At 43.7% G+C, this 27,442-nt stretch overlaps 1 protein-coding gene across 3 annotated transcripts in view; it reads right to left on the reverse strand.

The window, feature by feature from the left end:
• Positions 1-1,736: 1,736 nt before the first annotated feature.
• PAK1 (p21 (RAC1) activated kinase 1) overlaps positions 1,737-27,442 on the reverse strand; it is a 68,434-nt gene continuing 42,728 nt past the window's right edge. For all 3 annotated transcript variants that reach the window (XM_042838197.1, XM_042838196.1, XM_042838198.1), the window contains 13 exons: positions 25,174-25,274; positions 23,672-23,819; positions 22,782-22,819; positions 21,018-21,134; positions 20,741-20,915; positions 18,242-18,305; positions 17,385-17,433; positions 14,491-14,603; positions 9,207-9,324; positions 8,654-8,753; positions 6,371-6,567; positions 4,941-5,078; positions 1,737-2,934 (listed from right to left, as the gene is read on the reverse strand). In XM_042838197.1, the coding sequence (XP_042694131.1) occupies positions 2,848-2,934; positions 4,941-5,078; positions 6,371-6,567; positions 8,654-8,753; positions 9,207-9,324; positions 14,491-14,603; positions 17,385-17,433; positions 18,242-18,305; positions 20,741-20,915; positions 21,018-21,134; positions 22,782-22,819; positions 23,672-23,819; positions 25,174-25,274 (1,445 nt within the window). In that variant the 3' untranslated portion in view covers positions 1,737-2,847. The remainder of the gene's footprint in view (positions 2,935-4,940; positions 5,079-6,370; positions 6,568-8,653; positions 8,754-9,206; positions 9,325-14,490; positions 14,604-17,384; positions 17,434-18,241; positions 18,306-20,740; positions 20,916-21,017; positions 21,135-22,781; positions 22,820-23,671; positions 23,820-25,173; positions 25,275-27,442) is intronic.

Raw genomic sequence — 27,442 nt, forward strand, 5'->3', positions numbered from 1 at the left:
ACTTCATATCGCATGTTCTAATATAGAAGAGAATCTGGAATTAATAATCAAATAAATAATTGAGGGCTGTGACAACAAAGGGCTCAGACTCGGTAGAATCAGTTCACACAGGCTCAAACAAATGAAAAACCAACAGGAAAGCCACCAAAGCAGCTCTCTAGTGAAAAGCTGTTCTCAAATCACAGCAGTCAAGATGTCTGCAGAAAAAATAAGCCACAGAGGTGACTTTCCAAGTCATTCAAGAGCTATTTAAGAGCTCTTGTTACGTGACAGGAATGTGCTACAAGAGCTGATGGAGAAAAGGATGCATCTCAGAATGAAAAACATATCTAAATCCTCCTGAGCTTCAAGTAACTACAATTTTTATTAATACAATATTTCTGTTAATTCAGAACTGAGGCCAGGCACATCACAGCAAGTTGACTTCTTTCTCATCACAGGTGGGTTAAAAAAAAAAAAGCCTGGGACAGGCTGATGCATCACTGACACTTCCTTACATCTTCCTTCCTCTTGAGCAGCTGGTAGAAACCAGCAAGGACTAATCCAAAAAGCTGAAGTTGAATGGACGCAAACCATCAACACAAGGAAAGGAATAAAGACGTTCGTGTCCATTCTTTTCCAGTAGACAACAAAGAATCCAAGAGAGGAGCTCATGGAAATAGAGATGGAGATGGAAATAGTCCTTTTCATCTCCTTCATGGAAATGTAGTTCTCCTGCAGAAAAATAAGCTCCTGGATGTGCTGGCAGGCAGGGCATACCTGTGGTATGATTTGCAGCTCCATGGCATACCAAGGGGGGAGTGGGAAAGGAAGGTGAAGGGAAGTCAGGGACAAACAGTGCATTCACTGGGGGCTGGAACTCAGATCTCTGAGGTGTCTTCCAACCTAAGCTATTCTATGACACATGGGTCACGTGCTATCGTAAGAAGCCAACTGCTCAGCCTGTAGGACCAGAGCCACATCAGGTTTTAGTTCAGTCAGATCTAGTCCATCGTACCCATCTCCCCACATATGCCATTCTGATACTTCACAGGTGATAAGAACAAACTCCTTATCAAAGACAACGATTCCAGAGTAGTGGTTTCCCCCTTCCCAGTCTCACCTAAGTCGCACGCAGAGCAGATTCCCCCAGGGCTGCCAGCTTTGCCCAAGGAAATTCATCTTGTGAGGGGAAACCTCTCAATCTTACATGAAGATGAAAAATCTATACAAAGGGACACAGACAGCAGATTTGGCAATGGACTTCAGACATGGTAGCCTCAAATCAAAGAGTGACCACCCTGTGGCACAAAGGGTAGGAAGGCACCAATAAAGCAAGAGACTTTGCAAACTTTATCTGCAAAAGCAGCGTAAGGGCTGTCACATATTGTACAGTGAGTGGAGAAAAACATACACTCGGAGGACAGCCTGGGGCAGAAAGGAAAGGACTGGTTGAGCAGCAAGAAGCAGCAATGAGTTTTTTGTGCAACACAAGTGTTTAGGTGAGGGAGGGAAACTTACTCCAAAACTGGTTTAAACTCATTCCTTAAATAACCAAAGCAATATGTACAGCAAGATCTTTTATCCTTTCCCTTGATGTGTAGTTACTCCCCTTCAGGACCACTTGTACGCCACAGGGCTACAGAAGCTTCCATTTTTGTACTTTCAAGCACCCAATGACAATAACATGAAAAATAATCCCATCTGACAGAAGTGTTGGGTGACAGCGAATTCTCCAATCCTCCATCAGCCCCAGGTTAAGAAATTCAACAGTCCTTTTATTAAAAATCAGTATACAGTTGAACATAAGCCCAGTGTTTACAACCAATCTCTCTAGTAGTTCCAGGTTTCCTGTTGTTTTTTTACAGATCATTAGCAACCAAAGGAGTCAGTAGCATACAGATACCAGGTTACTCTTTCATTCCAAGAAAATTAATGCTTTCCCTATGCTTTCAGGAAAACAGCATCCACGACCAGTTTGTTTTCTGTTGGACTTGGTCTAAGAAAAACTCGTTGTCAACAACATCTTGCAGGCAAATCTTATCTTTATAATAGTAATTGCTCTGTTTGCTTTGTCATACAAGGTAGGTCTCTATGAAGCCTCAGAGCGCTGATACAATAACCCCCAAAAGGAATCTTTATTCATTTATCTTCTGATTTTTCTAGAATATCACAAATATTTGAAATCTGTTTAACCAGTTGAGCTGAAACAAAAGCGTGTGGGGAGAGGCTTTGATTCACACCATTTGGCCAAAAGATCACCCGTGAATTAAGCTGTCCAGCAGCAGCAGGAAGCACACAGAGGCTTTCTCCTCTCTCCCTCGAAGCATCCAGCAGTGCTGCAGGAGGGCTGCATCTTCCTGCCCTCACTCCCTTCTCAGTTGTTAGAGCTGTTCAAATTGCTGCTGCTGCTTCGTTCCTTCCTCGACTCATCCAAAGCACAGAGCAGATTCAGTGGTGTAAGAGCAGCTTGGCAGAAGCAGGAAGAGTCCAGCCAGCAAAAGATTTCATTTATTAAGATAAACACAGTCTAAGGTTCCACATAATTTTTAAAAAATAAACACAGTAATATGAAAACAAACTGGCTTAGTTACAGGTTTGGATGTTCCCAGATCTTCCTGGCCGTAAAACAGATCCTTCCCCTCCTGCCCCCATGCAGGCAGATGGAAAGGCAGTTCGCTCTGTACGATCAGCAACGTTCCACATTCAGCAAACGGTTCCTCTGCTGCCCTTCAGCACAGACCAACATTTTAAGAACATCCTTGTGAAGGCAGGGCAGGAGGGAAGGAGAGGAGCAGGGAACTCAGTCTCTCAAATGGACATCTAAAAGGGTTTGACACGATGGCTGACTATGTTAACTCCATCACTTTAATGGTTGTTCTTTGCTGCCTCTTTAGCAGCAATAATTAGAGGAGTGAGGCTAGAAAGAGGCTTTGCGATCTTCAGGAACTGGTGCTAGCAAAAGGGAAAAAGAAAAAGGGTTAAACTTTTCAGAATACGTCCCAGGAATCTAATAGCTATACAAAAGATTGGCACCTACACCCATATGACAATCAACAATATACTCTAATCTCCAAACAAGTGTCTGTTACCACCAAGAACTGCAGTTCAGGGCTTGTCTGAACTGATAAAGAGCTCTGCATCCAACCCATGCTAGTTTCTCCACTGTTTGTACGCTCTCAGGACCAAGCAAAACTCAGCAAAATCTATACTGAAATTCTGCACGGAAAGAAAGTGTGCTAAAGGCAACCTGTGCAGTTCCATCACAGGGCACAGGGCTTCCTGAAGCAACCATCTCTCAATTCTTTCTTCCCTGTTATCACAGATGTGGTGATAATATTATAAACATAATATAAACATATTAGAAATTTCCAAAACAGTTGGAATTTAGGGGCAAAGCACAGATTTGCAATTTGACCATTCAGTCGGGCTCCCATACACAGCACTCGGTTAAGTAGAACAATATTGGTGATCAAACACACAGCACAGAGTAGGTGGTGTCACAAAGTGCTGCTTGCAGGACTGGTGCTCCCTCTACTCATGCTCAGATTTAAGTGGAAAACTTGTGATTTTCCAACCTCACACAGGAAGTCCAGGTTGAGAACAGACACAAAACAGCTATCAGATACAAAACAGCTATCAGATGAGAGTGAAGGCACATAGAGCAAGTTCAAAACCTCCTCTGAAAGCAAAAAGCAGCTCTGTCCCACAAGACTTCTGAGCATCAGAAGGGATCAAACACCCAAAGCACTGCAATTGAACACGCTTCAGAGATGGAGAAATCAGAGGCCAGAAGATAAAGGCTGACAGAAGAGCTGTAGTCAAAATGTTCTCCCACTCTGAGGAACAGGACGTTACTGCTGTCTGATACTTTGAAACTGGAGAGACCAGGAGAAACGGGATCTTTCATCCACTGCCACTCTGCCAGTGATTAATGCTTCATTACAGTCTCAGAAGGCTGCAATACATCCGAACCTGAACCCAGGAGACAAACTAGTTGAAAATCAGAAAGGGAAAAGGGAACTGTCTCTCAGCTGAGGTCTGAGGGTGATCACAGATCTATTTTACAAAGAGCTGAAGCACATTTTCCACCCCCATGGCAGATCTGACAGATGGAAAACATTCTTCATCTGTGTTAGTAAAAAGCCTGGCAGCTTGGTCCTCCACTTTCACCAGGAGTCCAGGCAAAGATACCAGGTTTTCAGTGAAAAAATAAAAGAAAGCTTTCTCACAGGTTTTGTTCCACTGCCTCTGCATTAAGGACCAGTACTTAGCAAAATGTGGTTTTGCCAAAGCGTTCCAGTTAATGTAAGACATGCCCATACCAAAAAGCTTTGGGATCCCTCCACCAGAAAGCAGACAACCAGAGATTTCAACAGATGGAAGCCCTCCTGTTGTCCCAATCAAAACAAGCATGGCCAGATCACAACACATCCAGACGTCAGGGTGAGCTGCACGAAGAAGCCACAGGAATTAAGGGGCTCAGCACTTGGCGGGTCTGGGGCACTGCGATTATCTGAGATCTCTTATAGAACATGCTGCAAAGCTGCTGCCAGTAGCAGGTACTGCATGAAAAGGGAGTGCTCTGTTAACATCTTGGTATGGATTTTGGATGGTTGGTTGGTTTTGTTTTAGCAAGTTGTTTTAGCTGTCCCTATGCCTTGAGATGAAGTAGTATTCAAGACCCCAGATGAGATTTCTCCATGTTTACAGAGAGGGTTGTTAAGCACTGGAATAGGCTCCCCAGGGAGGTGGTTGAGTCACCATCCCTGAATGTGTTTAAAAACCGTTTGGATGCGGTGCTCAGGGACATGATTTAGTGGAGGACTGATAGAGTTAGGCCAGTATGGTTAGGTTGTGGTTGGACTCGATGATCTTTAAGGTCTTTTCCAATGATTTCTATGATTTCTATGCCTTGTCTAACTGCAATGCCTCACTCAGCCCTGTTCCCCAGCAGTTACCTGTAGCAGCTCCTTTGCAGAACCTCTCTTTTCCACATCCATCTCAAGACAGCGGTTTAGGAAGTCTCTGAATATGGGTGAAAGCTTTTCTGGATTCTGCAGTTCTGGAGTCCCATTGGTAGCAATGAGATACAAGGCCTAAAGCAAAACAAGTACCAAAGAAACAGGAGGTTATGAAGGTCAGATTCCATCTCTGGATTACACAGACATCCACTTTTCCCCTCCCACCCACCAGCTCAATGGGAAAAATAAAACAACAACAAGCCTTATCAGAGTGACTAATAAATGATTAAGTTTCAGCAAACAGAATAGCTGCTGGCTCTATTTTCACGTGGATGGGATCCAATCCTTTATTGTTTTACCCTCATAATCTGGGTTTGGATCCTGCTTCCCTCTCGAGGGATTAGAAGGACAAAAACAACATTCCAGACTGTGTTTATATAGGGAAGCTAACTGGCACAGCTCTACCAGTGCTAGACTCCTGCAATAGCTATATCCTCATGGGAAGGTACTCCTGCATAAATAGATTTTGTTCTGCTGGTACTTTGCCTGAGTATGTAAGGCCTATAAAGTCAGTACTGTGAAGATGGACTTGATGCTTTATAAATGATGTTCAGCAGATCCTCGAGCAGCATTTGACATGCTAAAGAAACAAGTAGCTGTGCTACTGCTTGGGAATAAGAGTGCGTGTAAATCCTCTGAGAACCAAGGAACTCAACATTCCAAATTCATGCCAGAAACTTCCTGGGTGGATTTTAAAAGGAAATGCCTATCTATATACCCAAAATAATTTCCAGTGCAAGAGATGGAAACATCAGTTAAGCACAACTGCTCTAGAGCTTTGCATTCTCTTTAGCTTAAGGAGAAGAAAAAAAACAAACATACATCAACCTGGCTTACACACAGAACAGCTACATTACTACAAACTGACAGGATTTCCTTTTTCATTAAAGAATGAGAAAGACACCAGGGAAGTTAAAGCCTGTCTAAAGACTTACTAAGGTTGGAGTTTTATTTGGAGCATGCAAAGTGGAACAATTTGCCAAAAGAAAAGAACCCTGTTTATTGATATGTATCCTTCAGTGCAAGGAGGGCTTTCTTCCTCACTCACAGGGCACAAGGATTCAAGAAGCCAGGTACACTGGTGCCCAGACAGTGCTCCTTCTGTCCCATCAGCCTCTTGAAAAAGCAGGGAATTATGAGTTTCTTTGGTTAACTGAGGCTCCATCAGAAGGACTGCAAGACGAGCCTGTGCTTCTACCATCCAGAATCAACTATGGCTTTTAACTCAAATGATCACAATCTCCTCATTACAATGTCCAAGGAAACATGCAGCTGAATGTGATGAAACCACACTGCAGGCTCTTTTAGAGCCTGAGTTAGCCAGAATGCTCAGAGCAAAAACAGAGGATGAAAAGATATCTGCTTACTCTCAGGGGGTTCTCGTTGAGGTAAGGGGGTTCTCCTTCAATCATCTCGATGGCCATTATCCCCAGCGACCAGATGTCCACTTTGGACCCGTATGCCTTCCGTGTCACCACTTCAGGTGCCATCCAGTATGGGGTCCCCACCATGGTGCTGCGTTTGCTCTGCTCAGGAGTGATCTGGGCACAGAAGCCAAAGTCAGCTGGGAAGTGAAGACAGAGAGAAAAGCCAGAAATCAGCCAGGTTTCTCCAAAAACAACATGTACTGATTCCAGCAGTACAAGCCGGTCTGTTGCACTGCATTGCTTGTTACAATGCTTCTGCAGCTCTAAAGGAAGGGGGGTTCTGTGGCTAATATGGTGTTCAGGGGTTCGTTTCTAAATCTGACTCACTGAGGCCACGAGGATCACAGAGCTGCTGCCTTGTCTACATGAAGGCTGGTGATCAGCAAACAGCCGTATACGGATGTTGTGAAACTTGACTGTGCAGCATTTTGCAGTTGTAAAACACCATCTATGTTTTCAAGATCACTCCTGGGTATGTGAAAACATAAATCAATGCCCAGCCTGATCTTGATACACCCCTCCACCCACACACTGCATTATTTGTGCTGATTTTCATTCCTGGAGATATTTCTTCCCTGGAAGACACATCATTCCTCAAACAAGATTTGCTTTACAGGGTAAATGCTATGCTCAGAATAAGCTTAAAGTACCAAAATGTACACTTAACATTTTTCTTGGAGTAGACAGAAAGATGGGAGCCTTCACATGAAAATTACTTGGTCCAATGTCTTATTTGCTTTTGTCTTATCTAAAGAAAACCAGTTCTGTTCTTGTGTGACCAGCAGAATTAACACAGCAAGATGCAATGCTCATGCTGATCTCCTATGTCACCAAGAGTTCAATTTTATGCAGAACCATGAAAATTAAACTAATCCCCAACTGAGTTTTTATCCAGGGTAACAACCAGGATAGGTACATATGATTCATAAACAGAGCAAACTGCTAACAGAGCCAATATGAAGCCCAGGTCCAGAAGGTTACTGCATCATATCCACAGGGGCTTTCCTAATTGCAGCCAAGTACCTGCATACTGTGCTCAAATATGCTGTTCCATAAGAACAGAGCACTTTGGCCCTGATAAGCTGTTCATTGCTGACACTCCAGAGATCTGACTGTACCAAAGTGTAACTTTAGTCTAAAAGGAAATTATGTACCAAAAAAAAAAAAAAAAAAAAAAACAACACCACCATCTTACTCAGCATATCTGCACTGTGTGAATTTTGAGTCATATCTGCTGTCACTGCTGACAAAAATAGATTTATTTATGCCTGTTGGGTGCTAGCCAACAGAACTGGGAAGGAGAGGGAGGGAGCGGGATTTTGTGAGAGCCATAGGTGGAAAGCAATCATTCACTGATCCCCAAACTTGTCTCTGCGTGGGCAATCGCAAGCACAGCCGCCACCTTAGTACCAGAGGGGCAGAACAGTCTCAAGGTCTTCATTATCAGTGATAACACAAGGAGGAAACAACACTAAGAACTCAGTTTGGGCTGGGTTTGTAAGATTAAATGCTATCTCGTTGCACAGCTTTCAGTTATCCATTCACTCGTTTCCATCTCCCAAGTACCCACAAGTATTTTCCAGTCTGAAGAGATCACACACAAATAAAGGCTTGTGATCCTACATCTTTAAACTCAGCTTTACAGACTGGGGTAGCATTAAAACATTGTCATTTCAGGCAACAAAAGGAGATGGTCCAAAGCTAAGCGATTCACGTTGGATATTAGGAAAATCTTTCTCTCGAAGAATTGGTAACACATCGGCACAGGTTGACCAGGGAGGTGGTGGAGTTTCTGTCCCTGGAGGTGCTCAAGAATCACAGAATGGCCAGAGTTGGAAGGGACCTCAAGGATCATGAATCTCCAACCCCCTGCCACATGCAGGAAGGAGATGAGATGGCTCTGAGGGATACAGTTAGTGGGCATGGTGGGGACGGGTGGACAGTGGAAGTTGATGATCCCAGAGCTCTTTTCCAACCCTAATGATTCTATGATTCTAATTCCAAACCTCACTGCATGTCTGGTATCAGTTCAAAAGGACTTACACTTGCCAATCACCATTAAAACAGATGCCACAAAAATACGTACAGCAGCATTTCTATAGACTCTTCATCACTGCAGCATCAAGTAACTCAAAAACCCCTCTTCCCACTAGGCCTATCCTGTAGCATGTAAGAAGCCTGGGCTGACAACTAAAGCCACAACCAGCACTGTTCCCCACATACTTAATTTAACAGAGCCATCCATTCCCAGTAGGATGTTGTCACTCTTTATGTCTCTGTGAATAACTTGGTTTGAGTGGAGGAATTCCAAAGCCTGAAGACACTGAAAAAGATAATTAAAAAAAAATCACATAAATAAAAACAGAGGTATTCTTTCTGAGTATGAAATGATTCATCAGCTATAGTTAGCCACCTGATGGACACTAACATCATGCATTTTGAGTAGCACGGGCTTGGCTTCTTAAAGAGCCTTTCCCATATCCAGTATGCATGGGGCTACAAAGAGACATCGCTACTGGGACCAGCAGGTGGACAGGGTAGTTGCAAAGAGGATAAATGTAACCACGGGAATTCCAACCCCATTTTGCACCACGATCCTCACTTGAGGGTGAAACCTCACAGGAGTATGCTGCAAACCCCTAAGTAAAATCCACCCTCTGCAAAATTACTGTTGCATTAGAGAAGCTGCAGGTGGCTGTGCTGCAGAGCCAGTGACACATCACACAAAGCCCATGTCCCCTACCCCTCACAGCTCACAGTGTGAGCACAGCTTTACCTCTCGGCACACAGCTGCAATCTGTCCTTCGTCCATGCAGGTCTCTGTAACAACATCTGTTAGGGAGCCTCCTGCCAAGTACTCCATGACTACCCAGAGCTCTTCTCCTACAAGGTAACTGAAATGCCAAAGAAACAGCTTTTAGAAGAAGCAGATCTATGAGCATCCCACCATTTCCCTAGTCAGAATGCACTGGGTTTTTAAACTATCATAGAAGTATAGAGAAACCATCTACTTTGCTCAGGCACGGAGGCAATCCTGGATGACACAATGGTTGGTTTCCCACAAACAACAGAGGAAGAACACAGTATTTTTAAGTATCATGTTTACGAAAAAAATAAAATAAAATCAATCTTTTTTACGGCACCATTCAGTTTGGCATTCTCTCAGAATCACAGAAGTGCTTCCTGGTGTTTAGATTTTGTCTAAAACATTCAGAACTGTTGCCCAGAGAGCTGGTGGATATCTTGGCCCTGGAGACATTCAAAATAAGGCTGGATGGGTCTCTGAGCACCTAATAGAGATGTAGGTGTCCCTGCTCATTGCAGGGGAGTTGGACCAGATGGCCTTTATAGGTTCCTTTCAACTCCAATGATTCTATGAGGGCTACTGAGTACATCCTTCTGGATGAAACAGCATTTCTACAGAATAACAAATTAAACAGGGAAAGCCTGGAAGGGCAGCTCTTGCCCCAAAAGGCCTGCAGGAAGATGGAGAGGAGAAAGCTGAGATGAGGGTGAATATTCTCAGCCTTTGTGTTATTATTCTCTTCTGAGAGCATGTATGTTGACATCTAGAAGCAGATGACCTGGGATGAGGGCACCAGCATTAACTCATGTTAAAAAAAATAACAGTAATCACCAACCACTTCTGCCTTTTGGGGCCCATCTGGAAAAACATCAACACAGCCTTTCATAACGTACACATAGGTATGACACATTCATGTAGGAAGGAATCATTAGTTTGGAAACTATAAAACCCATTTTCAAGACTATCTGACCATTTTTGACAGGAGCAGACAGTTGAGTCAAAGAGAGAAGGAAGACAAAGATTCAAATTAAAAGCTTCTCTGCTGGCACCAGAATTCATCAACAAGCTGTTTGCTTTGCTCAGAAACACTGATCCTGCTAAAAAGTGAACAGTGAATCTGCTAGAAGCCAAAGGCAAAAACAGGACATGATCCAGAGAACAACAGCGAAGGAGAAAAAGGTTATAAAGTCTGACTTGGCACAGAAAGTTGACAGAGATGAGCCAGACATCACAGGAGTGAGCAAGAAGTTCACTCTGGCCCCAAAAGAACATACTGCCAGCACCTGAGCTGATGAAAAAAAACTCCTAAAAATAAAAAACTGCAATCTAAGCTGTCCCTGCATGCTAGAAATATTACAGCTACGGAGAGCTTCTAGTATTAGAGACAAAGATGTGATCTAAGTTTGGTGATGCTGTAGACTGCAGTGAGGCAAAGCCTAAAGCTTCTTTCAGTATCCAGAGCCCAAGGACACAGAGCAACGCTCACAGAGCAGACAGGTCTCCAGCCCCACTCCCGAAGTGCTGACACTGGCAGCTTGTTCCTGGCAGCACAGAGCCCAACAAAGGCAGAATCACCTGCACAGCAGTCTGTTGGCGTGACAGAGGAGCAGAACTGCTTTCAGCAGCATTTCTGTAGGTCAGCAACCTCTTCATGGGCTCTAAAAGCCACTCCATCCAGATCTCTCCTTCCTGTTCCCTTTGCTGTTGTTGATTCTTCTTCTCCTCCTGCCAATCTAGAGACTCTCCAAATTTTATCAGCACCCTCACCACAAATCAGCGGCTGCCTGGAAAACCAACATTCCCCTTCTGTGCCACTACATATTTGGAGAATGCTCTTAGACATGAGAAGCCCAAATCTACTTGGCTATAGGGATGGGCAGAGCAGGATCCACTGTTCCTTTGTAACCCTCCCAGGTTGCACAAGCTGGGAGCAAGCTGGTGCCTCTTCACAGCCAAAAGGGATGGAGCAAGACAAGGAGCCCACTGTGAACCAAAGCTGTGCCACAAGCAGCACGTGCCAAGATCCAGGCACCTCAATAATTGATAGCTCTGACACAACGTGCAGGGAGGTAAAATTAACAGTGGATCCTTGCCAGCTGACACTGAGCAGGCGTAATTTCAGAAGGCAACATGGTGTCATCTCAGGGCTCTTTTCACTCTCTCACCACAGCAGAGGCATTTTAGTCCCTGAGTTGCCTCCTGCAGACGTGCCTCAAAACGGCTCTATCAGATGTTCCTGAAAAAAGCCAGAAATCAAAGAATCATGGAATACCTTGAGATGGAAGGGACCCATAGGGATCTCTTAGACCAACTCTTGGCTCCACACAGGACCACCCACAAATCAGACCATATGTCTAAGAGCATTCTCCAAATGCTTCCTGAACTCCAGCAGCTTGGGGCCATGCCCACTGCCCTCTGGTGAAGGACCTTTTCCTGATATTCAACCTGAACCTCCTGTGTCACAGCTTCATGCTGTTCCCTTGGGTTCAAGGGGAGCCAGCTATGTACTGCTCTCCATGTGACTGACATCAAAAGTATTGCAGTGCCACACATCGTCACCTGCAGTCACTCTCTAAAAGAAGGCTGGCAGCAAAAGCAGGGTGATGAGTCTTGGAGGAAGGATGCAGCCTACAGTTTTCTCTTCACCTCACTTACTAACTACAATTTCAGCTGAAGGCTGCATCCTGAAAGGAGGCTGTAGCGAGGTGGGGGCCAGCCTCTTCTCACAGGTGACAGTGATAGGATGAGTGGTAATGGCCTTCAGTTTGGGAGGTTCAAGTTATATATAAGGAAAAAATTATTGTCAGAAAGAGTGATAATGCATTGGCACAGGCTGCCCAGAGAGTTGGTGGAGTCCCTGTGTCTGGAAGCGTTTAAGAACCATGGAGATGTGGCACTGAAGGTCAGTGGGCATGGTGGGAATGGGCTGGTGGTTGGACTGGATGATCTTAGAGGTCTTTTCCAACCTTAATGACTCTATGATTCTATACTGGTAAGGGCAGGAGCTGAGGCAGAGATCAGAGAGATGGTTTATTCCAATGAGCACCTTGATGAGCTCCCATTAGGTACTGAGAAGGGGAGACACTGTCAGGAACAGAGCCCCAAAAAAGAAACCAGGTCCCACATCAGCAATGCATCCTTCCTCATATGCTCCTTCTGGGACAGCAGTAGGCAGAAGCCAGCAAGCTTCATCACTCAGGAACAAACAGGCACACGAGGCCAGGCAGGAGAGGATGCAGCTCCCCAGCAGCAGGAAGCTGCAGTTGCAAAGCTGAAGTGGCACAATAGGCACAAGAGCTCCCATATGCACCTTCATCACTGTTCTCTCCCTCTGCAAAAGATTACTGAGAGAAAGCTGAGGGCAAAAGCAGCAGCTCTTGCTGGAAGTTTAAACAAGACAGCAGGACGTGCAGCCACCCTGCACTGGGATGTACTGCCTAGGCACAGCACGTGCAGAGACACTGTGATGCACTCTCTAGTGAGAATATGTATGTCAAACAGTTTTCCCAAAACAAAGCCTCTAATAAGCCTGGAGAAATACATACTTCCAGCCTGCATGCAGTACTTAAAGGTTCTTTTCTACAGTTCTCATTTTGCACAGGCAATATCCTTCTGCTCTTTCTACGAGAGGGCATCTGTCCTTTCAACAACACAGCTCTTCACAGTTATGCACATAATGTGGGACACAGCACCACCTAAATTGAGTATCACACTAGATGTTGATATTGCAGCATGAGAACTATTCTTTCTTATTTTTGCTAAGACATCACAATAAGCCAACTAAGAAAACAGCCAGTAGGCTTTTGATGCACATGCAGAGCAATACATGTCCAAATATTCTCTCTCAGATTTCCAAAAGTGATTCTAGGTCATATCCCTCCATTCTATCTTCAGAAGATGAATTGCCATTATTCAAGTCTGAAGCTTGCTTATCTGAAGTTTCTGCTTTCCCTACAATAAGCCAAACCTGTAGTTAACCAAGACTGCTTGTTTCTGAAGAGTGCAGCAATCTGGAAATCCTGCTGCAGCCCCAATGGAAAAAGCTGTAACGTAAGATGAATGATTCAAGCTTGACACAATGCATCAGTGTTAAACTGATGCTGAATTCAATTCACTGTGCAACACTTTCGCTCTGTTTAGCTTTCAACACATCCTAGATTTCAATGCTGGCAGCTCGTGACTGTTTCCTGGAATTCAACCAGGGAGAGATGCAAGCATTTCTTGTGCTTTCTTTCAAAGGCAGCTCCCTACCCCTAAAGCTACCCAGTTGCTCCTTTTGAAGCAGCCAACCTCCAAAATGTTGATGATTGCAGCACTGCTACTACCACCCTTATGTACAATATTGATACCCTGTGGGGAAGAACCCACAGCCACATTTGTGTGTGGACTTGGTATTTTATTGCCTTGAGCTACATAGTGAACAGAGTTTTCATGGCTACATGCATTTATGTTAGAAACAGCTTACACAGGGCAGCAGTCACAGCACTGATTAGTTCTGCTCTGTTTCTGTCCTAATCCAAGGAACAAGTGCAAGCAGGTCCCTACATATGTAAGCAATTATGTGCAGCTCCTGAAGTAAGAAGAAGCAGGGATTCAAAAAGATGTTCCACATGAATGCAAGGCTGAGCAGGAGTAACACAGAGTGTGTGCAAGTCCACAGAATTCAGCTGCAAGGAAGGAGTAAGCTTGTTCCTTACACCTTTCAAAGGATTTTTATACACTGTGCCAGCTCTTCTTCTCTCCCTTATCCACATCCACAAGAAAGCCGTTTTGCTTAGTTCTGTTACATGTTGTTTACCCTCATCACTACCTAGAAAACCTCAGTGGACAGCAACAGGGACAGGATTACCACCCATGCCTGGAAGGAGTTATGCCAGCAGAACGTTTGTCTTGCTCAGAAATGAGGAAAGAGAGGAAAACAAATATAAGTAACACAATTCAATCTATTTTCACTTCTCCTCTAGGTGCAGGGAGGAAATGGCTCACTGTGTTAAATTTGGCAGAGCATGTGGAAAAATGGAGTCCTGACAGCATGCTGCTAATGCCAGTATCAATAAGAAGAATGGATTCTCCATTAGCACCAATTCTCGTTTCTCCTAGGATTTGCACAGAGATCACTACATCACCCACACCCCAGCCTTACCAGATGCAAGACTGTCCTTTATCTGCATTAAGCTGAGACAGGATCACTTAAGACAGTGACAAGGAAGCGTTTTCCAGAGCTCTTTCATGAACTCTTTGAACTGTGACATACCTGTCCAAGTAGTTGACAATGTTGGGGTTTTTGTTTTCCCTCATTACGAGGATTTCATTGATAATCAATTCCTTTTTGGGCTGCTGCTGCAAATTCATCTGTTTGATTGCAACCTACAGGGAAGAAAAAGCAAGATAGAGAGCATTATTACAAGATTTCCCAAGAGTTCTGCCAGTAGTGTTGATTGGTTTAGTCTTACATTCACATGAAGGGGGAAGCCATTTATTCATCATGAGTTACTCAGTCATTCAGCAACTCCGAGCTCCTGCAGCCAGTTCACTTCTACTCTTGCTGGGCATATAATGTCAAAAAAGAGCAAGGGAATTTACTGCTTTCATACTGGACTTTTACATCACTGTTGGACAGCCATCTCTAGCTGTAGTTTCTTAGCAAGACAGAAGAGAGACCCTTACTCTAGTTTGGACTGGTAATTCAAAGACTTCCTGTTTTGAATCGGATGTCTTTGGAAGTTCTGTTTTAGTTGTTGTGTTTGTAGTTTGTTTTTTTTTCATTCCTATGCTTCTATAAATCTACAGCAGATTGGGAATGCAGGGAGGAGGTAAATAGCATGGGCTAAATCACTTTCAAGAGATAATTCTCTTATTTGTTACGGCAAGACCTAGGGGAGAAGAATCACCAATAGTTAGATTAAAGATTGAACAGATGGGAATTTGATTCAGCTTTATCCCCAGTTATAACAAAGAGAAATATGGGCAGGTTCATTAGCTGTGGTCTTTTTGCTTGGTAGCTGTCTACCTGTTTCATTATACCTGCTCCACATGCTTATGTGCAGAAAGCAGTTGGCTACAACATGCTTTGAATTCCTACATTCAATTCCTACATTCATCATATCCCACAACCAGTATTTCCACAAGAACACCTGGCCTTCAAAGAAAAGCCTTCCAACCACAGAAAACCTTGAGTCCAGTAAGTCTGCCCAGCACAGCAGGAGGCAGAAACACTTTGATAGGCATTGCAGCCCAATTGTTTTTGGTCCAACACTTAGGCAAAGAGAGTAATATGTAATTACACCTTTACAAAACTGCTGATTAAAGAAAGCACTACAGGCTAATGGAGAGGAGCCAGTAATTAGAGCTCACAAAAGCAAGGATTAGAAGCAACAAGCCAATATAGATAGCTACAATTAGCATTTTGATAGGATAGCAGATTCTACTGAAAAATGCCAACACACAAGAAGGCAAGAACAGAGAGACATCATACTTCTTTTCCACAGTATTCATAAGGCTGCCAGACAGCATTTAAGAAACAAAGACCCTGTGCTGCTCTTTGCACAAGGAGAAGAGACTGAAAGATGAAACAGAGAGGGAAGCATTTGCTGCAGATAAAGAAATTCCAGAGCAGTACTGAGGAAGCCTCTGCATGTCCAGCTCCTGTTCAGAGGCAGACCCAAGGGCATGCTTGCATGAAGGGGTGTTTTCCTTATCTACGTATTAGGGTACAAAGTAAATAGCTGTAGTTATACTAAATAGGTGTAATCAGTGACAATCATGAGTATTCTTAATCCTGGCAGCTGCCCAAGGCTCTTGTATATTGCACAATAAAGAAATTTCTAACATGTGCTGCCTTTCACTGAGTCCCTGAGCTCTCAGCGTTGGTACCAGCAGTGCTTCACAGAAAGGAACAGGTTAACAGCATGTCAAAACTACAGTGATCCCAAATGCAATTCTAAAAATCCAGGGACCAATCAAGCTAGTATGAAGGGAATGATTTAAAAGTCTGTTGTACTGCAAGAGTTCAAATATTCACATGGGAGTCACTGAAGGGATCCAGAAGGAAAACAGAAAACCACCGAAGGATTTCCTCCTCCTACAAAACTTCCCATTGCTTCAAAATGAATGCAACACCCCTTCCTCAGAGGCAGCAATTAAACTCTGTTATTTCTTCAGGAATTGGAGGAGTTATGAAATTCACTGGTGGATAACCCTGACATTGTACAAATGCAAAGTAGACACACAGTGCTGCAGACTTCCATAAAGATATCTGGAATAATGCATACGCTTCCCTCTTTAACAGTCCTCCATCTAGCAATAATCATTTCCACAGGTGCTGCATATCCATCACTGCTAGTTTATTATGCATGCATGCAATGTGCACAGCACTTTTCAATATTCAGGGAAGAAAATAAAAAGACACTCCTTGTCTCAAGCCAAGGGCAAAAAGCAGGTGGGCAAAGGTTGGGAATTAATTGTTTCTATGCAAGTCAAGTGGTGTAAGTGTACAAAGCAAAGGAAAAGAAGATGTAAAAGAATTTGCATGGGGGAGGAAGACCCCTTAGCAGGGACCTTTCTGATAAGACAAGGGGAAATGATTTCAAACTAAACCAGAGGAGATTTCAATTGGATATAATAAAAAAAAAAGTGTTCTTATGATAAGGGTGGTGAGGCACTGGCACAGGCTGCTCAGAGAGGTGGTGGTTCCCCATCTCTGGGGACACCCAAAGGTGAGGCTGGATGGGCTCTGAGCACTTGATAGAGCTGTGGTTGTTCCTGTTCACTGCAGCGGAGTTGGACCAGATGGCCTTTAAAAGTCCCTTCCTGTACACATGATTCTATAACTATGAAATATCAGGGATGAAGAGAGAAACTTCTGCTAAGGAGCTACCCAGTCTCCACATTTACTTCCAGCCTTTGTAGCCACAAAAAGGTTTTTTTTTTTTACAAACACAAAGCGATTCAGGAATTAAAACCTGGGAAATCATTTTTCCAATTTACTGCTCAGACCACTTGACCATGCCTCATTAGTAAGGAAAGAAATGCCTCATTAAAAACAAAATGTCATGAACCTCTGGAAGAATGTCTCTATTTTATAGCATCAACTGTAACTTTCTGTGGATGTTGAATTGTGTCCTGAAGTGGTATTCTGGCAGCACTTACCTCCTGTCCTGTAGCTACATCCATTGCTGTGTAAACTGTACCTGAGGCTCTAAAGAAAAGGGAGAACAATAATGAGAGGGGAGAATAATAATAAGAAGAAGCTGATTATTGTCTCTTAGCAAGACAGAATTTAATATACTCCTCCTCTTCCTCCCATTTTTCATCATATCAGTAATTCCAGTGGTAAATGTAATCTGAAATACTTCTTAGCCAACATCACTACTGGAGAAGTTCCAGCAGGGAACAAAGCTCCTGGTATGGAAGAGTCTGGCCATCCAAATCTTTGCTGCTAAACCAGCAATGCAGCACAGCTCGTAGGACCATGATCTAAACTGGCATGACTGCAGTGCCCTGGCTTGCAGACTGTGCTGTAATCACGTTGGGCAGACAGGATGAGATAAAGTAAACAAACGTGGCATTTGTAGTGAGAGGAATGGCAGTCTGGGCCTCAGCACAGTCTTTCCATGATGTACCTCACTGTGGCCTCTCCCCAAACCTCTTCTTTCCCCTACTCTGCTAAGAGTAGCACAACACCAGCATCGAGGAGAGTTAACTCAGAAAGCAAATCTGTGCTTTCAGCCTTGCATGCTGAAAATAAGCAGCTCCATCCCTGCCTACAGCTATATTTAGCAACCTGATCATCTAATGCCATATTTTCTTCTATTAAAACACAATTGCGCAAAAGAACCCAGTCACTGTGACTCAAAACTTTGATAGGAAGGGGAAGAGAGCTTCGGGGAAGGAATAAAAAGAAAAATGTAATCACCAGCTTTTTCAGCAGACTAACTTAGCCTGGATTCAGTGCTTCTTTCTGAATATAAGGAAAGGTATGGGAGAGAAGTGAAGCATATACCAACCCTTGTCCAATCTTCTCAAAACGCGTGTACTTCTTTTTTGGATCCCCCACACTCACAATGCTTCCTGCAAAAGAAATTTAAAAAATAATTTTAGAAGTACTTTCCCATACAACTACACCATGACAACTTCCGTCAGAACAAACATATTTACCACTTTTCCATACCAGCAATAACATAGCCATTACTGATCTAACTAATAGATTGCAAGACATGGGGAGGAAGCTAGAGAGACCCTCAGAATTGCCCTGGGTATTGCTCAGCTCCTCTATTAGGAGCCCAGCAGCAAGAGGAAGGGCAGGAGGTTTTTAGCAGCAGTTGCCATGCAACTGCAGCCATGCTTTCCTGGGTTTGGAGAGCACCCTGAGGCAATCTCAGCTCATTTTCCCTAATGTGGCTGCTCAGCTGAAAGAAAGTCTATTATTGCATCCCTTGGAGGGTAAAGCATTTGGCTTAGTGTTCTGCAAGGTGGTGAGGGGCTGCTCAGGTTCAAGGTAGCCATGAAGAACACAACCTCAAGCTTTCTGTAGCGGAGGGAGCTTGCAGAATAAGGGCACAAAGGCTCCAAGGCCAAGGATTAAGCTAGAAGAAGCTGACACTGATATTCATCATGTCCTCGAAGTTGGAAGGGAATCATATCTTTCAGGGCTGAGGACATCCAGGCCAACAATTCCTAGAGCTCAGCTGGGTACAAGTCTCCCTAAAACATCACCAGGGTCGACTAGATCATCTTGGTGGTCTTTTCCAACATTTTCTGATGAAAACATAATTTGATGATTCTAATAGGATCAAGGGATGCAGAGCTGCCTCTGCATTGTTTGCAAGTTGCTCAAGCAGCCAACATACGGTGCTGCCTTTGCAGAGGCCTAGGGCTGAGCCTAAGCAGATGCATATTGGCAAGGAAACCACTCATGGTCATCATGCCAAGAAATCCAGTAGCGAGCAGAGTAAGAGCAGGCTATTTTCAGACACCAATGGCCAGCAGCCAAACCCACAGGGTTTAGGGCAGACAGAAGTAAAAGAGGGGAATACAGCTTCATGCCTGGGGAGAAGGGTGGGAAGAGAAATCAGACTGTGTACACCTTACTGCACAATTACTGAAGCAGTGCTGTCTGCCCTAAGGACAAACATTTCTGGACAAATGTTCATAAACTTTCCCTTAAAGCCTAACACAGGATGCAAGTTCAGACTGCGAGAGGCAAACGTTTGCCCAAGGCAGTCACAGGACAGTGCTGCAGGGCAGTGACAAGAGGCAGCCATCAGTCTTGCCCCGTTTAACCCTCTCATTCTGTAAAAGGGGGTAATGTCTCCTACCTCCCTAGAAGCCAGGTGAGGATTCATTAATGTCTGCACTAATGCTGCACTAACGCTAAGAGGTGGGGATTTACAGAAGCGAACATATTTGCATTAGAATAGCACTTTTTTCCAGACCCTGCCTGCCCAACCTGGTCACAGAATGGCTTAAATCCTTAATGATACAAAGGTCCTGCTAATGCACCAAGTGAAGTTGCTGTTTTGAAACCTGTCTTGAAAGGGCAAGTTTTCAGATAGCAAACACTTCCAGCTTACATGCCATCAATGCAATTTAGGCTTAATTTCAGAGGAATGAGGCACCCAAGTGACACTACTGAAGTTAAGCCCTCAGGTTAAGTTTCTCTTGATTCAGGTATGAAGCTAAGCTTCATCAAAATAGGGGAAAAACTCTCAACAGAGGTGTCTAGCCTGACTGTAGGGGTGCTAACACAATTTACACCATCTGACATGCAAGTCACATACGTAATTAACACAGCATTAGTGGTTCAAAGAATTAGAAATGCTCTACCCTAATAAAAGCTGGCCCAGGCTGAGGACAGCAATCAATTGCACAGAACAGCTGTTTCAGCTGTCAAATGCTGCCACAGCACATCCCAGTAGTGCCAAGCAGTAGAAGAGCACTTTAAATAACACCCATAAAGTGAAGGAAAGGACTGCTAAATAAACCAGGACACAACAGAAAGACAAGATAACACCCACAAATCTGGGTTATTTACTGGGTATACACCCAGTGTCAGGACACTTAAAAATTAGCAAGACATTTAATGTCATGATATCAGGGGAGGTAAACTTGGGTTTGAATGAATTTTCTCTGTTTTTAGTCACAGCTGAAAGCTCACCTTAGGTGCAACATTTCAATATAATCATGCACACTCCAGAGCTGTGGAATATCAAGATGTGGAGCAGTCTCAGACTTTGTGGTTAAGTAGATGTTACATATTCAGGGCTCGTTTTGCAGAGTCTGAGGATCTGCAGCTCCCAGAGCCCTTCAGCTGGCATCACAGGTGCTCAGCTTACATCTACATTCTCCTTCTTCATCTGCCCCAATTTTGGCATGCAGTCACAAGGCAAAGTTTTCAGTAAGGGATCTCAAAATAGCAGTGCCCAAACATCCCAGCTTTTAAGATATCAACACAAAAGAACATGGAATTCAATTTTTTTTTTTTTTTTCCCCCCAAGAAGACATACTTAATTTTTCCAAAATCTCCTCATCTGACATTTTTGGCTTTTTCTTTTGTTTCTCCGCATTCCTGATCAGCATGTCGGGTGTCACTGTGCTGTTTTCCGAGGGAGAAGAAATAGGAGAGGTGGCCACATCTCTGGTAGGAGGAGGAAGGGGGTCTATCACAGAGCGGGTGTATATCTAAATTTGAATGAATAAAAACAAAGCAGATGATGACTTAAAACACCGTTCATCTTTTCAATATCTGAGCGTGACTGTGCTGAAGGAGGGACTGGTACTCACAGATTTGGTGTGTTCAGGTCGTGGAGCTATCACAGGGGGAGGAGCTGCATCATCTTCATCATCTTCGTCTTCAGACACCGAGGGCACTGCAGGGGTCTCAGACACAGCTTTCACATTCTGCATGTGGTCACACAAATAGCAAAAATAAAAACCTAATTGCTTGCTGTAAACATGTAACAAACGTTTGATTAAGCTCCTAACAGAGAATGGCTTGAAGGAAACACAGAAATATTTTATTTTTTTGCCCAGAGAGGCTTGGATGCCCCTGGAGGTGTTCAAAGCCAGGTTGGATGGAGCCCTGGGCGACCTGGTCTACTGCCACATCTGAAGGTTGGTGGCCCTGCCTGTGGCAGGGGAGTTGGAACTTGATCCTTGGGGTCCTTTCCAACCCAAGCCATTCTACAATTGAAGTTCACGGAGGCCTTTACCCTATAGGCACTCCAAAATAAACTTGGCAAGCCCCTCAACCCACTGGCTCAGTTCTGCCCATGCTCCTGCTTCCCGGCTACCATCAGTTCCCTAAGAGTAGTAGTGGAAAAAGACTTCTTGAAGCATTAAAATAAAGTTATCTATCACTGAAATAAGGAGGTAAAAAGATTTCACTGATCACATTTCACAATTCACTGATTCTACGTCTTTGGAGCAACCAGCACACTGACATATATTTGATAAAGTGCCCTTGACATAACACAAAAGCTTTGTCTATTAAAAACAACAAAAACTACCAAAATACTGTGAATTTCCTGAATCTCTCCAAAATTACAGGTTACTCAGCATCTTACAGAAAACATTGGGCCGCCTCAATAGACTGGTGACTACTGCTTTTTTCAGGATTTACTTTAAAATCCAATGCTCTCAGATATTCTAAGCTTCTGAGGACTGATGCACAATAAAGTGTAATGATGAAAAATGATGAAAAATGACCAAAAATGTTTTCCTTTTCTTTTAGCAGAGTCAAATAGCAACACGCTGCTCCCAGAAGGGAGCAGAACAAGCCAACTCCAGATAACATCATGGCTGTGAGAAAATTAGAGGTGAGAGAACTGTGTGCTCTTATGAATCACCCCAAACGTGAAGTTTTGTTTACCTCATAAATATACATACATAAATTTTACAGAGCATTTCAGCTCTGTCTCCAAGCAAAGTGAAGAGGAGTGGTGCCGTCCTGGTAAGGACAGAGTAAAGGTCAAGCAGAGAGGAGGAGAACCTTTTATTTCCTTCTAGGCTGAGATTAGCTTGGTTAATCAACACTGCTTCAATCCAACCTTTCCAGCTAGTGATTAAACTTTGTTGGATCACAGATTGTTTATAGAGACATATAAAACTTGAAAGCAAAGTGGTTACAGTTTTCTAGATCACCCCACCCAAAATAAACAGATGCAGGAATGGATCAGTTTATATGAAAACAGCACTGTTTCTACTCATTCATTCACTAACTTCTACTATTTTCATAATAAAGGCCTCTTCTGTCTTCTTGGCTTTACCACAGCTTTTTTTTTCTTCATGTACAAACATGTCCTTTTAAGATAATTTGCCTGTTTTTATAAACATATTCATTATATAGAATCACAGAATCATGAAGGTTGGAAAAGACCACTAAGATCATTAAGCACAACCATCAACCCATCACCACCATGCCCACTATGCCCCCTAAGTGTCTTTAAAATGATTTTCAAACGCTAAGCAAACTGAAAGCTACACAGATAAAACTACCCAATGCAAGTCTTTAAATGCCCAAACTCAAGAAATGGTGGGAAGACTTACCAGAGTATTTGATGAATTGTATTCCTCTGCCAACTTATCTGAAAGAAAAAGATACTGATGTAACTATGAATGAGTTGTAAACACAGCAGCACTAGAGAGAGGAGAAAGGGACGAGCTCCCTTTGGAAGGGACAGGAAAAATGGCTCCTCTCTCCTTAAAGGCTTTCAGATACCTTCTGCACCCTACAGCAAGTCTGAAAAAGGCTGTCTCAAGTCTCATGACCACCCTACACCTCATTCATTATCCTAGGATCATGGCTTGCAGCACTTCTCAGAAGGATTAGCCCTGAAGCAGAATTAATGATTTCAAATCCAATAAAGCTGAAGAGAACAGGTAGCTGTATTTCAACGTCTATGCTTTTTTGTTTGTTTGTTTTTTGTTTTTTTTTGTCCTCCTGCAGGAATCTATAGGTTGGATCTTATTTAGGGTCCTTGCACCTGAATGCACTTTTGTGGAGGTACAGTGCAAAGGAACTCCCCAGACCAAGCTGACACTTGGATAAGGGAGCAAGGAGTACAAAATTCTACAGGCAAATGCAGAAACCTCAAATCCCTGTTGCAGGAAGGTGGAATTTCTCAGAGGAACACATGGGATCTGCATTGTTATTCACTCACATACACAAGGTGCTTGCAGTGGAGTTGAAAAATCATCTGATGCTAAATCACCAGCACAGGCACTACAGCTAGCCTGAGACCTGCAAGGCCCAGTTCACCAACGTCCCCTTTTACAAATATGCTGGGCATTAACAAAATTAACAGAACAGTATTTTCCAGAGCAAGAAGGGTGCTCAAGCAAACACTGAAAAGACAGATCTCCTCATTGATTAAACAAAATAAAATCCCTATATCCAATGAATAACACAAAGCTGGACAGAGCAGCCGTATAAATACCTGTGAAACTCATGTACTTCTGACTGCTGGAGGTCTTCTTGGAGTTGTAAAATTCCAGTACATCCAGCACTGCCTGGGGGTTCTTCTTCTGCTCTAACTTGGTGATGTTGGAAGTCTGCAGTAAGCGTGCCCATTGCTCCGGCATGCCCTGTGGGGAGATGTACCACATTAGCCCACAGATGACACACAGTTCTGTCACACTGCTTCTGGGGTGACTCCATACTGCGAAGGAAATGAGGAGAAAAGAGGAAAGGGGGGAGGTTGAAGCTAGATCTTCTCTGAAGTCCATTCCAACCCAAGCCCATCTATCATCGTATGACAGCCATTATCTGTGTCAGAAGTTAGAATCACAGCATGGTTGAGGTTGGAAGGCATTTCTGGTCCCACACAACTCCAGCAGGGACACCACCCAGAGCAGGATGTCCAGCACAACGTCCAAGTGGCTTTTGGAGATCTCCAAGGAGCAGCCCTCAGCCCTTCCCTGGTCCCTTTGCCAGTGCTCAATCATCACATTCCAGTATCCTATGCCATGTCTTTCTTACACAAACAGATCAATGCCCCTCAGTTTACAGGGATCTGTGTGAACCCCAGATCCTTTGAAAACCAAAACTCAAAAGACTGAAAGGATCAGACCCCATGTTAACCTAGCATACAGAGCTCATAATTTCATTACAGGGACACAATTTCAATCATAAAATAGATTCAGAATACAATGTGGCTTGCAACTTTGAGCACCAGCAAGGACAACTGTGTGCAGACGAAGTGGCAAATGACTGGGGTACCTTACTGATAAAGTTGCCCTCCCTTTTAGAAGGAGTTGCTGGATGCCCTCAGAGGTAATGCCCCACTGGTACATCCAAGTTAACTTGAGCAAGTGTGGAAGCTGACATGCAAAATACATCTGTACACATAATTCAGGCTAGGAGAACAAAGTGCCTTTAAAAGAAATAAGCACAGACAAAACCATCTTGCTTGTGAATAACTGCTGTTATTAAACCCTATCTCACAATCAAATTAAGAGGAACAACATGATGAAATACAACTCTGTCTCCCTACTCTTTTGTATGTCAATAAAAAACAAATGCATAGAAGTATCTGCCATTTAGCCTTAGGACAGCACATGCACATTCTGGCACAAACAGGTATGTACAGTTGTGTGAGTCCTAAAGCAAAACCCTGAGCCCCATTTAAAGGGCACGGACTATGCTGTAGAACTGACCCAGCTCTAGAAGAAGAAGGGAGGGGAGATATAACAAGTTTTGCTGTCCACATCAGCCAAGAAACAGGACAGGAAAAGTCTGCTGGCAGCCTGGGCCATTGGGATGTGTCAGGCTTGACAAGCAATCTCTCAGCAGGAATTAGTGGGCTGCTTCTACAGATGCACATCAAACCAGATGATGGTAATAGCCTTTCCAGCGTTACCATATAAAAGATTAATAGGTCCTGGCTCCTCCCAGCAATATGCCAAACCACACAGTTCTCTTTTCCTACAAATCACTTACTGTGAATTCTCCAGTGACTGCATCAAACCCCACGTGAATCGTGTGTTCAAAGTCAGAAGGGAGGGAGATCTCCGGCCGCTCCTTCTCTTTCTTTTTATTGGCTAGAGGAGACAACAGAAATATCCATCAGTCCTTCAAGAATTCAGATCTCCCTGACAGCTTCCAATTTATCTCAACATCCACAGCCTGTTCTGTGGTAGACTTCAATCTGAGGCAGAATAGCAAGTTACAAAACTTCATCAACCCACTACAGAGCAGACACTGCAACGGAGCAATAAAGATCAGAGTCCAGCATCAAAACAGAGTTTATGAAGAAAACCAGATATGCTGCATGTGTTTCTACTACAAAACCTTACAAGCAAAACCTTTTTTATGTTCCTTCCCAGAAAATGAACTAAATGTGGTTTTAATAACAAGCCATGAGCAGGAAGAGAGCAGAATCTGGCAGGTGAGGAGCAGAACTCATGAAAAAAACAGGAAAGAAAATAAACCAAAGCAGATGCACTCCACAAATTTTCAAGTTTGGACTTCAAGCAAGATTATCATTATGTCTTGGATTAAGTTTATCCATACTCATGACATATTAAAAACTCCACCTTCCTTTTAATATTTACTATATTCAAGAAATTGAGATCGGTTTAAAGATGAACCACGTTCTACTCAGATTTGCCACTGCTTTTAGTCATAAATTAAGCAGAACCAGAAGAAGGTGATTAAAGCTCCTGTGTTTCCCAGCTGCTACCTTCTGGATCTAAAGCCAGAGATAATTTGTTTTGTAGCTGATGTTCCACAGTGGCCATACGAATGCCAAACCTCAAGCATTTCAGAAGCCTGGGACAATGATGCTTGGTATTGCCATTATTTAAGACACTGCTGGAGGTCCAATGCCTGTTTTCTCCAGTGCTCAAGCACTGTTCTCAGTGCCATTACAGAGTTAGAGTAATTTTGGAGGAAGAAAAGGATCAGTTTGAGACATGGAGAAGGAACAGTTTTCAATCACTCTTTCGAACAAAGGGAATGGAGGAAGCTGAATGACAAGAGAGACAGTTGTTAAGAGGAAGGCCTAAAAGTGATAGGACAAATGGGGATGCTTTATACTAAAAGAGGGGAAACTTAGGTTAGATGCTGAGAAATTCTTTACTCAGAGCATGGTGATGCCCTGGAACTGCTGCCCAGAGAGCTGTGGCTGCCCCAGGCCTGGAGGTGACCAAGACCAGGCTGGATGGGGCCCTGGGCACCCTGAGCTGGTGGGGGACAACCAGTCCGCATCAGGAGGTGGAACTGGATGATCTTTAAGGATGATCTTTAAGGTCGGTTCCTGCCCAAGCCTTCTGTAATTCCATGAGCCTACGAATGTGGAGAGAAAGCTGAAATGCCGGAGCAGCCACCGCAGAGGTGGAAGCTAGAAGCCAGAAGCAGCTGCTTGTTCTCAGATGGTGAGCATCATGGAGGCCTGCCAGAGAAGGTCAAGCAGCTGCATCCAGCAGGTATACAGAAAATGTTGCATGCACTAGGAGCAGATAGAAAACAAGAATAAAAGATGTGGAGAGAACCAACTGAAGCATCATGTTATGCTGTCCATTGCTCCAAGCCAGACTCAGCTGTCAGCCGCAGTCCAGAAGCCTGAAACACAGGGGAGGAGGAAGAGGGCAACTATAGCACTACCAGTGTGCAGGAGTGCTGCATGGGAAATCATAGAACCATGGAATATCCCAAGTTGGAGGCCATGAGGTCTCCCCTCTGCCTCCTCTTCTCTGGGAGGAACAAACTTATAGCCTGAATGAGCTTCAGGGACACACATACACAGTTTTGGATGGACTGACTAAATAACATAAAGGCCTCTGTCACATCAGTAATCCAGATTTATGTTCAAATTTGGTACCCAGTTGGAAAGATCAAGTGTGGGCCTAAAATGGAATATAGAAAAATCAAAGAATCACAAAATCATTGGGTTGGAAGGCATCTTGAAGCCCACCCAGTTTCAACCCCTGCCATGGGCTGGTTGCCCCCTACCAGCTCAGGCTGCCCAGGGTCCCATCCAGCCTGGCCCTGGGCACCTGCAGAGATGGGGCAGCCACAGCTCACTGAACAGCTTGTGCAGCCCTCTGAGTAGGGAAAATTCCCTAATATTTAATCTGAATCTCCCTTCTTTTAGTTTAAAATCATTCCCTCTTGTCCTATTGCTATCAGACCATGTTAAAAGTTTGTCACCCTCCTGTTTCTAAGCTCCCTTTATGTACTGGAAGGCTGCAATGAGGCCCCCCCAGAG

The sequence above is a fragment of the Centrocercus urophasianus genome, unplaced genomic scaffold (genome assembly GCF_019232065.1).
Source record: "Centrocercus urophasianus isolate 14NV4802_14NV808 unplaced genomic scaffold, USGS_Curo_1.0 seq_74, whole genome shotgun sequence".
Classification (NCBI taxonomy): domain Eukaryota; kingdom Metazoa; phylum Chordata; class Aves; order Galliformes; family Phasianidae; genus Centrocercus; species Centrocercus urophasianus.